This window comes from Pyxicephalus adspersus, chromosome Z, assembly GCF_032062135.1.
Source record: "Pyxicephalus adspersus chromosome Z, UCB_Pads_2.0, whole genome shotgun sequence".
NCBI classification, from domain to species: domain Eukaryota; kingdom Metazoa; phylum Chordata; class Amphibia; order Anura; family Pyxicephalidae; genus Pyxicephalus; species Pyxicephalus adspersus.
In genome coordinates this window covers 74,233,675-74,246,725 of record NC_092871.1, presented here as the reverse complement: position 1 = coordinate 74,246,725, position 13,051 = coordinate 74,233,675, and the positions used below count along the sequence as shown (strand labels likewise).

Genomic DNA, 13,051 nt, shown 5'->3' with positions numbered 1-13,051 from the left:
TTAAAAATATTTTTTAGGTTTTGAAGGAAAGGACCTCCAAGGTTAAATTCTCTGGAATATTGCCTGTGCCATGTGCAACACAGGAAAGTCAGCAGGAGCTTAGACAGCTAAACGCATGGCTTAAGTCCTGGTGTAAAATGTAAAGGGTTTGGGTTCTTGGAGGACTGGGCTGAGTTTTCATTGAGGTAGAACCTATATGCCAAAGTAGGTTGCAGAAAGGTCAGACGGGGCAGTCACCAGTGGAGGGTGGATTGGGGATAGTTAAGGGAGGGTTATGGATAAATATAAGGAGTTTTATTATATATATATACAGTATTATACACAAACATTGAATTGTGCAGTACTAATTGTACTGAAAAACAAATGGATTTAGCAAAGAGTGCTGTTAAATGCAGCAATGGTTTAAAGAGTCTGTTTACCAATGTTTGAAGTCTGCCAAACAAAATAGACCAGTTGGAAGCCTTAATGAATGATTTAAGCTTATGCTTTGTTCTTCACATGACTGAGCTGTCAATATTCCTGGTTTCAGTGAAACGAAAAGGTGGTGGTGTCAGTCTTTATGTGAGAGGTGATCCAAAAGTGAATGTGAACAGAGAAATTGTTGATAGAGCATGTGATCAGGTTGAGATATTATGGGTGTAATTAAATATGTGGATGCATAATACACAGTTAATTGTTGAAGATTGGCTATAGGCTTTTTAGTGCTACGGAAGAAATAGAGAATCAGAGATTGAAACTACTAGCTGAGATAGAAAGGTCTGGGGCTGCGATAGGAGAGTGGGCAGGTTGTGTCTAAAAATACAACCCGCCATAAGCCTGCGATGGCTCTGGCCGTTGCGCCCCCCTCAAGCCGGGTCCTTCATCTCCCGCTTGGGCCTTGTACTTGCCACAGCCACGGCCCACCTGTCAGACGGTAGGGGGTTGGGGACCTCTGCCTTAAAGAATGTCTCTGGGTTAGTAACTGGGGATAAAGAAAAGGCCTATTAACTAAACACTTTTTTGGCTCTGTGTACACAGGAAAATGGCAGAGCTGAAGTCAAAATGGATATTAGCAATATCACTGCCTTAAATGAGCCACAATAGCTCAAAATTGATATTATTGAGAAACAGTCGGGAAAAATTAAGGTTGAAAATGCACCAGGACCTGATAGATCACATCCATGTGTCCTCAAAGAACTAAGCTCAGTTATTACAAAGCTATTGTTTGTAATTTTTAGAGATTCTTTAATCACTGGCATGGTATCAATGAATTGGCTGGCGTAAGGCCAATATGGTTTCCATCTTTAAAAGGGAGCAAAGTCATTACCAATTAACTACATATCGGTAAGTTTAACTTCTATAGTTGGAAATGTCCTAGAGAATTTGATAAAGAACCACATAGAGGACCTTCTGCTAGAAAATAATGTAAGTGGTCCGTCAGCATGGATTCAAGAAAGATGGAAGTTGTCAAACAAATTTACTTTCTTTTATGAGGAAGTAAGTAAACATGTAGACATGTTGAGTAGCAGTTGATATAGTGTACTTGGACTTTGCTGAAGCATTTGTCACAGTACCCCACAGACAATTCATAAGCAAGTTAGGGTTCATAGGTTTGAAAAATTTATTCTGTAAATGGACAGAGAACCTGCTTAAGAACCGCATCCAGAGAGTAGTGATGAATGATTCATACTCTGAATAGTCTAAGGTTTTTAGTGGTGTACCCCGGGGTTCAGTGTTGGGACCTTTACTGTTTAACAGTTGGTTAACTTGGAATTTAAATGACCATTTTTGAGTTTACAGATGACACCAAACTATGTGATGGAATAAAATCCATGCCTGTAATCCACAAGCAGACCTGGATGTACTGTTTGATTTGGCAGCCATGTGGCAAATTACATTTAATATAGATAAATGTAAAGTTATGCACTTGGGGGCAAACAACATGCATGCTTCATACTATCTAGGGGCAATACTTTTGGAGGAGTCAGAAATGAAAAAGGATCTTGGGGTTCTGGAAGATCAACGACTTATAATAGCATGCAATGCCTAGCTGCAATCGAGACAAAGACATATTATTGCCCCTGTACAAAGCATTGGTCAGCCCACATCTGGAATATGCAGTCCAGTTTTGGGCACCATCTCACAAAAAGGATAACGTGGAAATAATGAGAGTGCAGAGAAGAGCAACTAAACTAATAAAAGGAATAAAAGAACTCATCTATGAGGAGAGATTAGCTGAATCTGAGAAGAGACATTTAAGGGGGATATGATCACCCTGTATAAATAAACTGGGTCATAGGGAGAACTCTCTTCTCAGCTATTCACTTTAAAATTGTTACAAAAGAAAAGAGGGCACACTGGAGGAAAAGAAGTTAAAGCTCCAGATAAGGAAGGGATTCTTCACTGTAAGGTCTGTGAAAATGTGGAATAGGCTCCCTCAGGAAGTAGTTTCAGCAACTACTATAGATTGCGTTAAAAAAAAGCTGGATGGCTATAAAGATAATAGAGACAGTTGATCAAGGTAACGTCCTATTGCCTCAGGGAATCAGAAAGGATTTTTTCCCCTGGTGGAGCAAATTGTACCAGATTTTTTGCCTTCCTAAGGATCAATACTTGTTTCTTTTTTCAACCTGACTAAATATGTAACTTTTTAATAAAAAATTGAAATATATTACTCTGTGTGTAATGAATCTGTTTAATATTAGTTTCACTTTTTGAATTGAATTACTGAAATAAATTAACTTTTCAATGATAATTCTAATTTATTAAATGCACCTGTATGTAACCATAAATTGGTTAGCATTTTGTGGAGCCATTTTACTCTCCAAATCACCATACACTGAGGATAATTGTCATTGGTGAAACAGTTATGTGTTAGAATTAAGGCTTTGGGATGTACAATATCAGCAGCACTGTATTTGTGGTTTGGTGGGGATGATAATAATCTGTGGCATGCAAATGTGAGAACATTTCTATAAAATAATTCCACATCCATAGTTACAAAAAGTGTTTAGTGGTAATTTCTGAGTAATGTGAAGCATGTTTAGAAAATCCTGTTGTATCTTGTAAACCTGTAGTATTTCTGACTAACGGTTTTAGTACATTTTCTACTTGGCCTGGGATTTACACAGTGGGTGTATTCATACATGTTATGATGGGAACTGCCTGGATTACCTGACTTGTAAATTATTGGTAGTGTATATTTGTTCTAAATTTCTGGAATTGCATTGTTTTAGTTGTTGAGCAAAATCCTTGGTCAAACTATTTTTTTTATAGTAAGTAGCATCGGCAAGTTGCTGTCTTCCCGCACAACCACTGCACTTTTGTTTATGTTCTGGTTATGGCCTCATTGTTGCAAAACTCTAGTATGACCTTTTGCTCCAGTGGTGATGGATTGTATAAAATTTCCTTTTTTCTGGGTGGATATCAATCATTTGGCTTGCATTCTGAAGCTGGTAATATATGTGTCCGATTTAGGATCATCTCATGCTGTGGGCGAGTTGAGGTGAGGTGTGAAGATGGTGTTCTTTTTCTTCTTGTCACATTCAATTATAACAGGATTGCTTTGATTTCTGTGGACATGTCCCTATTCTCCATATCTGAGAATAACTGTATATGATCCAATTTAGTGGTTGGGCAGAATGTATGCCCTTTGGAGAGCACTGGTATTTCTGGTTCTAAATGTTTGTGTTCAAATGTATTGTATCATGCTACTTCTTCTGTTGTAGCCATATATTCACTTCTGGCATATCTTTCACATCACTGATAGTAGTTGTGTTATTTAGTAATTTTTTGGTTAAAAGTTCTGGCAAGAGCTATTTTTTTTTCTCAGCAGCAAAAGGGTGTTTGTGGGGAAGAACCTGAAAAAAAAACTTTTCAAGAGACAGTTGAGAGATTTACAAATCCAGTTGATAATTAGGATATTGGCACCCATAACTGACAAATCAATTTTGGGCAGACTGTGCGTCCAAAGTTTTCACTGGGTTTCGTTTTTTTTTTTACTTCTTATGCTGCATTTTCTGTAATATAAACTAAATATAAAAACCGTCAGAGAGAGTTAGACCCACTCATGCCCAATGAGCAGACGTGGAAACTTATATCTCGATCTAACAGCCAAAGTTATTGACAGAGTGTGTTACCTATGAAAACCAACTTGAGGATACCTATCAACCTAGCTTATTTTTTACTCCATACTTTTTACCATAAAATAACATTTGTTTGCTTCTGTATTTAGGAGGATATTACCCAGTAAAAATAGGCGACCTCTTCAATGGCAGATACCACGTAGTCCGAAAGCTGGGCTGGGGTCACTTCTCCACTGTCTGGCTTTGCTGGGACCTACAGTAAGTTGATTCTGGTTTCTGTATTCTTAACATTAATAACATTGACTCCAACAGTATAGTAATTGTAGTATTTTTTTTTCTTTTTATTACCAATGGCTGTAAACTGTCGTTTATTGGATGCAAGTTGGAGTTTATTCCTGACAGATGAAAACTGACTGCAATGTTTATAGACTAAACAACTTTCAATAAATTTTAGATAATGTAACAATTAAGCAGATGAACGTAACATTAGTGTTTCTATAAACACAATTAAATAGTTAGTTTAAGTGGCAGGTTTCCTTGAGCTGCATTTTTTTTTTCATTTGTGAACTGACTGTATAATGTTGCAAACTAATATTACAAGCGCTGGCAAATTTAATGTAATCATTACTCATGGAGATTGTTCATTATGTTGTTTTACTTTGTTGCAGACACCAAATCACAGATAAAACACAAAACTATTTTATTAGCATTTTTTTCTTCTACTTGGTAGCATTGTAAAATATACCTCTAAAAATGAAATGGCATTGTTGTGAACCTGTTTTGCAAGAAGGGGAAAATTTGGAATCACTCAACAATGTGGATATAGCATTTAACATGTCAGCAGGGTAGAGCTTTGTTTCAATTGGATTGGACTGTTTGCTCCCCTTGTCTATTGAATTTAGCTGTCTTTGCTAAAGAACAGCTTCTGGTGCAAAATGTTTTATCATCCTGAAAAATGACTTAATCATCTCCAATCCTACCTCTGACTGATGAAATCAATGCTGTGCATTTACTGAAGAAGTACAGATTGCCATCTTCCCTGGTCCTTTACTTGGCATGCAAATCCATATCATCCATATGCATATCATCAATGTGTATGAAAATGCACTTCTTTTCTTCAGGCAGTCATCTTAATATTTTCAACAGTGCCCAGTAAAAGTTCCAGTATCATCGCTTTGGCCAATGCAGATTTGTGAATATTCACTGAATTGTGCTTTTATCCACAAACTGCTTCTCTTTAGCCAAGTGTAACCTTATATTCTTGTGTTCAGGTGTTAATGATGGTTTACCTCTGGCCTTTCTGTATGTAATTCTATTTTCTTCAACCAATTTCCTACAGTTCATTTACAAAGATGACTCCTGTTTCCACCAATTTGTTTTTCATTTCTTTTGTTAAGCTTTGTTAAACCTATTTTCCCTTTGTGTACATACAGTATTCAAAGAACTGGCAGGCATACTACACATAATACATGTAATGGAAACAGCTGATGATACATTAATAGCAAATGTACAGTATTGCTTAACGATTGTTAGTTGTATAAACAAACTACTAAAACCACTAAAACATAAAAATAGTTTCACTATGTTTAAAAAAAGTCCCAAGATTGTAAAGACTCTCTCAGAAAAAATACAATAAAATATCTCATATAAAAAGCTGTAAGTACTCTCGATCAGAATGAACTGTTTGGGAAGAATAATGGTAAGGTAATTAGTTGGCATGGCCCCCAAGGCACAGAGGTGGTACCAGGATGAAATATAGAAGTCTTCTATTGCCCCTTCCAGCTGAGATGAAGTGAACGTCTCAGGGAGGAACATCATCCAGGTGTAGAAGAAGGGTTAGGTGTATAAATGTGCTGGCTCACTTCTGTTTTTATCTTGTTTGCCTTTTTAAAATTGTCTCATTTTGTTTGCCAAAATTTTAAGCACAGGTGACTGGGAACATCTTTTGCCACATTCTGTGTTGAATTACGATCTTAAAGAAGTTTGTTTTCTGATCTTTTTTTTTCTGCTTTAACTAAACTCTTTCTTGTTTCCTGTTAATCAGCCAGGTGCCACATTGGGTTCTCAAGTTCTTTTTAAATTCAGACAAATTGCCCTTTTTTAGACTTTTAGTTAAGGTACTTGTTTTAAATACAATACACGTTGCTGAAGTGATTCAATAATTTTTTCATCATTGTTGATTGATTCTATATTGTTTTTCTTCTACTTGGTTGACCGGAACTTGTTGAGCAGAAAATTCAAATTTAATCAAACAGAACTAACAAAAAGGGACCCTAAATTGACTTGCATATTATAATACCACATTCAGCTACAGTATTATCTAGAAATCCAATTTTTATTTTACAAATGCAAAAAAAGGCACAGATGTGAGAATAGACAATCTCTACATGCAAGACATAATTTGTAAATTATCAGTAAATAAAGATATTTTACCCCAAAATTCTTTAAAATTATAAATTGGACTACTCACCTTACATGTCCAAATACAGAGATCTGTCCACTGCAGCCTAGTACTTTTTTAATATCTACTGGCAGTTGTAAACTGAGTGGCATAACTATTTTTACAACTGCCAGTGTAGACTGGAGTTGCACAGTGGTCAGATCTCTGTATCTGGACATTCTAGGTAGATGGTCCAATTTAGTTTTTTATGTACCCTGGCAAACAAACAACTATGCATAGGTACAAAGCTTTAGTAATAATACACCCTTAATGTTTAATTCATCAATCTATTTACTGTAGGTTGACTGCATTTAAGAAATGTGTGTAGTGTACCGGTTAGAACCATCATAAATATATGTAAAATGTACAGATAGAAATGTTACAGAGATACTGTTTGTAATAATTTTTATTTTTAGGTAATCAATTATATAACATTTTGTAGGTGTGAATTTGTAATAATAGTTTTACTTGTGCATTCAGTAAATCGCTTTAATATTTAAATGACATGTGCCTAGAAGTCCCATATATCCCTATTTTTATATTTGTCCTTGGCACCTTTTAATAAGGTTATTTGGGCTTGGAAGAACCAATGCTTTTACATCATTGTAATGCCACTTGGAAAAGCCAACAGCATGACACTATCTGTAAGGGTGGCATTTCTAATGTAGAGTAAGATGGGAAGTCTTAAATGCCTGAAAATGCATGAAGCATTTTTCATACTGACTCCTAATTAATACATTTTAGCAGGGTTTCCCTAAGACCTATACATTTTGTCAAAGGTTTAGAAAGATTGAGAAAGGCTAAGCTAGAGGGCAAATTAGGCTTGCAGTTTTAAAAACCTTGTTTTTTTTTTGAGTGCAGAAAAAGCTCTTTGCATATAAAGCTGAAAAAAACAATCACCAGCATATCGTGCACAACTGAATGTCCCCATTACTGATATACCCCTGCCATTGTGCTATTTTAATACAACCCTTGAGATTTTGAGGTTACCATTGCTTATGGTGGGGATCCCTTTAAAGGAATAATATTTTTTCTGACAGAAAAAAAATGTTACCACACAAAAGGATTTCTAACACAGAGCATTTTAGGTTTTGAACCAATTGCTTTTCAATAGAATTCTAAATATGAAATGTGCATTTTCTTCTTGACCTGTGTTGAAAATTATTATCATTTCCATGGAGAGCCAAAAAAAGCCAAAGAGTTGTCTAAATAGCAGTATCCTATGATCTGCCTTATGGGGCTGGTAATTCAGCTGATACACACATTTTTAAAGCTTGGGGATCTGTGGGTAGATTTTTTAATTTTATCCACCAATAAATTTTAAAGCATATTATCTGTTTTGGAGTGCAGGAGGAAACGTTTTGGAGCACTTAAAGTTGTGAAAAGTGCAGTCCATTACACAGAAACTGCCATTGATGAGATAAAACTGCTGAAATGTGTAAGTACTAATATACTGCTAAATTTACCTGTCTATGATTATGATCTACGGTATGTCTGACATGCCCTCTTTTTCGCATTTGACACATCATTCACAAATAATTTTAACTATTGCCTTCTGATATTGCAGTAAATATGGTGCTACTTCTTACTCATTTTAGGTTAGGGACAGTGACCCAAGTGACCATAAAAGGGAGATGATTGTGCAACTTATTGATGACTTCAAAATATCGGGTGTAAACGGTGTTCGTATCCTTTGCAGCAGAAAACCTAGTGGCAAAAATAACATTAAACAACAATTTATAGGATGAAATATTGCCATTTTCTTAGGGGTTTGTGTTTTCATGTGGGTACATGTTTTTGTTTTTGTTTTTTTTTCTTAACACACCTAGATGTTTGCATGGTACTGGAAGTCCTTGGACACCAGTTGCTTAAGTGGATAATTAAATCCAATTATGAAGGTCTTCCACTTCCATGTGTCAAGACTATACTGCGACAGGTAAGAAATGTATCATCAACATATTTAAAGTATCGGCACAATTGTACCCCAGTAATTATAAGAAAAGAAGACTTAAGTTTAATGTTGAAAATCAGATGTAATAATCCAAATATTTATATAGTTAGTGTATTAGGTTAGTTGTTTGGAGATGCATACAATTTTTGGCAGCTAAATAACAATTAGTAACTCAAAACTGTGAATGTCTGAAGATATTCCTGGACTTTGGTAAAGATAGATTCTATATTTAGTCTCAATGTGTGGTAAGTAGGTGGGTGTTAAGATATGTAAGTCACTCTCATGCACAGATAATGTTGCCAGCAATATTAGTGCAAGATCTGTTCACCTATCCACAGTTTTTCAGTGCCACAGCACTGACACCTGCTTCTTCACCCTACACCACTGCATCAACACATACTTCTTCATTTAAAGCCAGTGCAGACTTGTGTGTCACTTAATTGATGCACACACACATTCTACAACACTGCACCAATGCAAACCACCACTGCACTAATGTGCACAAAACCAGTCTATCCCAGTACACCAACCCTAACAATACCACCACGATCTGCAGTGGTCACAGTGCTTAGTTTTCAAGTTTTCAAGAAGATTTAGGGGATGTGTACCCAGTTTTCACTAAAAAAGTTGTATCCTCACTTCTTGCATTGATGACAGTTGTAAAGTGTAGGATTTTATCTAATTTTTTACCTTGGTGACTATAGTCACAGGTAGTGCATCTTCCTAGCAGGTGCACAGCTAAAGGTTCTGAAACTTTTCTACTATATTCTTACAATTTAAGCTCAACAAGTAAAAAAGGGAATTTTCCCTGAAAGGTTTCTATACAGGCCACAATGCTAGCAATGATTGCTCTGGAAGATTAGAGAAGTTACGTAGGTTTGGGGGACATTTAATAATTGGGTTTAGTAGATGAGTCAAGTTTAAAGCTTTTATTTTATTATATATTAGTTTTTTTTGCTTAAATTTGATAACTGAAATGTTTTGAATACTCAGGTTTTGCAGGGATTGGATTACCTACACACCAAATGTAAAATCATCCATACCGATATTAAGCCAGAGAATATATTAATGTGTGTAGGAGAGGGGTACATCCGACGATTGGCTGCAGAGGCTACAGTGTGGCAGCAGTCTGGGGAACCACCACCCTCTGGATCCGCCGGTGAGTAGTACTTTTCACACTGTAGTATTTGTTTACCTACACCACTTAGCCCAGTAAACTTCAACCTAATTCCTAGTTGACTAACATCTCAGCCACTTCAAATGCATTTTTCTAATTCGCCTCGTCTGCACTCGAGACACCTCTACCCTTTTACTAATAAGTGAACATTACTGTATTATATCCTTTGAATTCTGTTGGCTTCTAGCATATTTCTTAGTGTTTTCTTAAATTCTGCTTTTCTCTGCTCTTCTGTTTCTTTTTGCTGGGTTTTATCAGTCAGCTCCGCACCTCCTCCCCTCCAGAACTTGGTAAGTTAATAGGTTGAGCCCCTTCAAAGGCTCATCATGTTTGAGACAGACTGTACTACCTTTTTATAGTTTAAAATATTAAAGCCTAAATGCAGTACAAATATATAGTTTACTTTCATATTAGGAAAGATATCAGTAAACCTGATAACGTGTAAACTTGTTTTCTATTTATATTCATTGCTTCAGTCAGAGCTATTACACTAATGAACTCAAAACATAGGAATCGTGTGATGTATGTTGGGATATGTCCTAGAATCTTTGCAAGTCCTTGAGCATCCTTTAAGTCAATGAATGTATGTCTTTGCAAAAGACAGTTTACTTACAAACTCCTCTGATGTGCAGAGTCATGCGATCAAGTCTTAAGTGAGTGGGTTTATGTCCCACTTACACACAGAAATATGGTTGCCTATAACAGGTTTCACAGAAATGCTTATAAATGGATTTGCAGTGTGTAAACAGTATACATATATAATTATGTTAGGTGATCAGGCGAACAAAAGCTTTCTAAAATTTTTGAACTTCATAAGTAGGATTTACAGTTTGTCACAAACATACTATTTATTTTACTTGTATTTGATACTTTGGTTTAGTTTACGTCTTTATTGTGTATTGTGATTGTGATGTGTGTAAGCCTTTGTTACATATACTGCAAAGAAAAAAAAAGCAAATTGCAGATCATTGTATACCTAGCAGGGGAGTTTCATGTTTGTAGACACATAGACTGACTGCCTACTTATCAGCTCTGGCACCCATTAAAAACAACCGCCTCTTCCGTCTCTCAGTGCATTTTCACCCCAGCCCCTGTCTCCCACACCTGTGTGCTTTACTGATATGTTAATAAAGTCAACAAGAAAAATTATATGCTTTTGTTTTAGCTCTTAGGCTAAGTTTACATAGACTGTTAACCCATTTGAATGCCCATGTTTGAAATTTTTTTAAATGTCAAAGCCATACATTTGACATTTAAAAATTATTCCTATTTTCAATTTCCCGCTGTTTTTTCAATTCCCCCCCCCCCCCCCCCCGCACGCACGCACGCACAGTGCATGCCTGCCTGGCATCTGCTTCCCCTGGCCTTGCATCCCCAACATTTTTACGCCGGGGATGCAAGGCCAGGGGACACAGATGCAGGTCTGGCATCGCTATGTTCACACAGATGGGGGCCGGGCATCGCCAAGGGGACACGGATGCCGGGCCGTCATCGCCAGGGGACAGTGCACGGTCATGGGGACCAGGTAAGCCCTCAATTCAAATCCCAAGTGTAGCTCAGGGTTACCGCTTTTTGTATTGAAAATTAACCCCAAGCCACACTCGGAGTTACCGCCAGGGAGTTTAAAGAAAATGACTTTGCAGCATTTTAAACGTACACACTTCTGAACAACTATAAATGCCTTTATTGAAATGAATGGAGTGTTCACAATAAATTATAAACTCTCAAATACTTTCATTGCAAACATAAAAAGGAATTTATGAATGCTTCGAAATGCTTTTAATTGGAGTTGGGATGTTTACAGGCATTTTTGAGCATTTTTTAAAGCTTAAAAAGGCTTACACTAAACCATAATTTGCATATATGGCTTTTAAATCCCACTTTAAATACTTAAAAACACCTACAAAAGTCCATAAGGGAATTTTAAATGCCTTTAAATGCTTTTATAAATGCCCATCAGACTATGACTACACAGACTGTTTTATCAAACAAGTTAAATGCCCATACCACCTTTGAATGTAGTTATGGGCTTTTATAGGTGTTATAATGCAGGTGTTTTAAAGCCCAAAACTGCTGTGAGAAATTAGCTTCAAACACACTGGCTGCAGAGAGGTACTTCAGACTTTAAATCCAATTTTTAGTGCAATTTGTCACAAAAAAATTTCCAACGCAAAGCAAATCCAGGCTTTTCCCTCACAGTGGAGACCTCCCAGCACATTGGCTGCACACAGCCTTTTTTCCTGATCTAGACCTGGTCTCAGGATGCAACTGCCCTGTTTCAAAGGCAGATGCCTTTTTAATAGCAGAGACCAGGTGCACCGGAGCCATCACCAATTCTTGGTCTGGAAAAAGAGAGTGCCTGGCCCATCCATTCCTTCCTGGACACGTTGGGCCTGATTTATTAAAGCTCTCCAAGGCTGGAGAGAATACACTTTCATCAGTGAAGCTAGGTGATTAGGAAAACCTGGAATGGATTTCTTCAATGTCATTTCCTATTTGCTAGCAAATGCTTTGAATCCTGGACCAGATCCATCCCAGGTTTGATGGATCACCCAGCTTCACTGGTGAAAGTGTATTCTCTGCAGCCTTGGAGAGCTTTAATAAATCAGGGCCTTTGAGTCTGGATCCCACATAAAAGCCTGCAATTCTGCGCACAACACTTTATTACAGCCTTATCCAAGTCCTTTAATCCCTTTCCAGGGTGAAACTAAGGTGCATGATGCCAAATATTTTGCGATCCAGCATCACATTATTGATTCAACCACACTGCTTATAAATGCCCATAAAGGCATTGTTTTCAATAGAAGCATCTATAAACATCTGTAAACACTCCCATTGGTTTCCATACAAGCATTTCTAAGCATCCATCTTCTTTTATCTCCAAATATTGTGGCTCTGCGCACTGGAATAACATTAAGTTAGGTGAAAAAAATAGCAGCAATGTTCGTGGTACAGCAGCAAGGATTTATGCGCCTTTAATTCATACCTGACAAACACCTTTTGACAGCAAAGTCAAACAAAAAGGCAGCATCACTTTACATAGAGACCTTTCTAGATGGGGTCCCACACCCCAGGTAAACAAACAGAAAAAAATCAGGATTCTGATGTGTAACTCCCAACATTGTACGGTGACCTTTTTAGCCCAACCCCACCCAAATATTGATTGTAAATATGATTGTTAATATTGTTTTGGCTTATTTTTAATCAGTTCAACATTTTATTCTAATCAGTTGAAAATTATACGTAATATATGGCTAGCTTTTGAAATACCTGGTGGGTTAATAATTTTAAACCTGCTAATGTCCAAAAAACTGCAGTATGTTTGTGGATGAAGTTCTTAAACAAAACCCTTTTTTTGTTATTCTATAAAAATACAATTCCTGATATGTATTTTATTTTCCATTTTCCATTAAACTTAG

At 36.7% G+C, this 13,051-nt stretch overlaps 1 protein-coding gene across 1 annotated transcript in view; it reads left to right on the top strand.

The window, feature by feature from the left end:
- Nucleotides 1–13,051, top strand: part of SRPK3 (SRSF protein kinase 3) — a 76,327-nt gene that overhangs the window by 35,286 nt on the left and 27,990 nt on the right. The window contains exons 4-9 of the mRNA XM_072431939.1: nucleotides 4,214–4,322; nucleotides 7,855–7,942; nucleotides 8,103–8,190; nucleotides 8,334–8,440; nucleotides 9,449–9,614; nucleotides 9,891–9,922. Of these exons, the coding sequence (XP_072288040.1) occupies nucleotides 4,214–4,322; nucleotides 7,855–7,942; nucleotides 8,103–8,190; nucleotides 8,334–8,440; nucleotides 9,449–9,614; nucleotides 9,891–9,922 (590 nt within the window). The remainder of the gene's footprint in view (nucleotides 1–4,213; nucleotides 4,323–7,854; nucleotides 7,943–8,102; nucleotides 8,191–8,333; nucleotides 8,441–9,448; nucleotides 9,615–9,890; nucleotides 9,923–13,051) is intronic.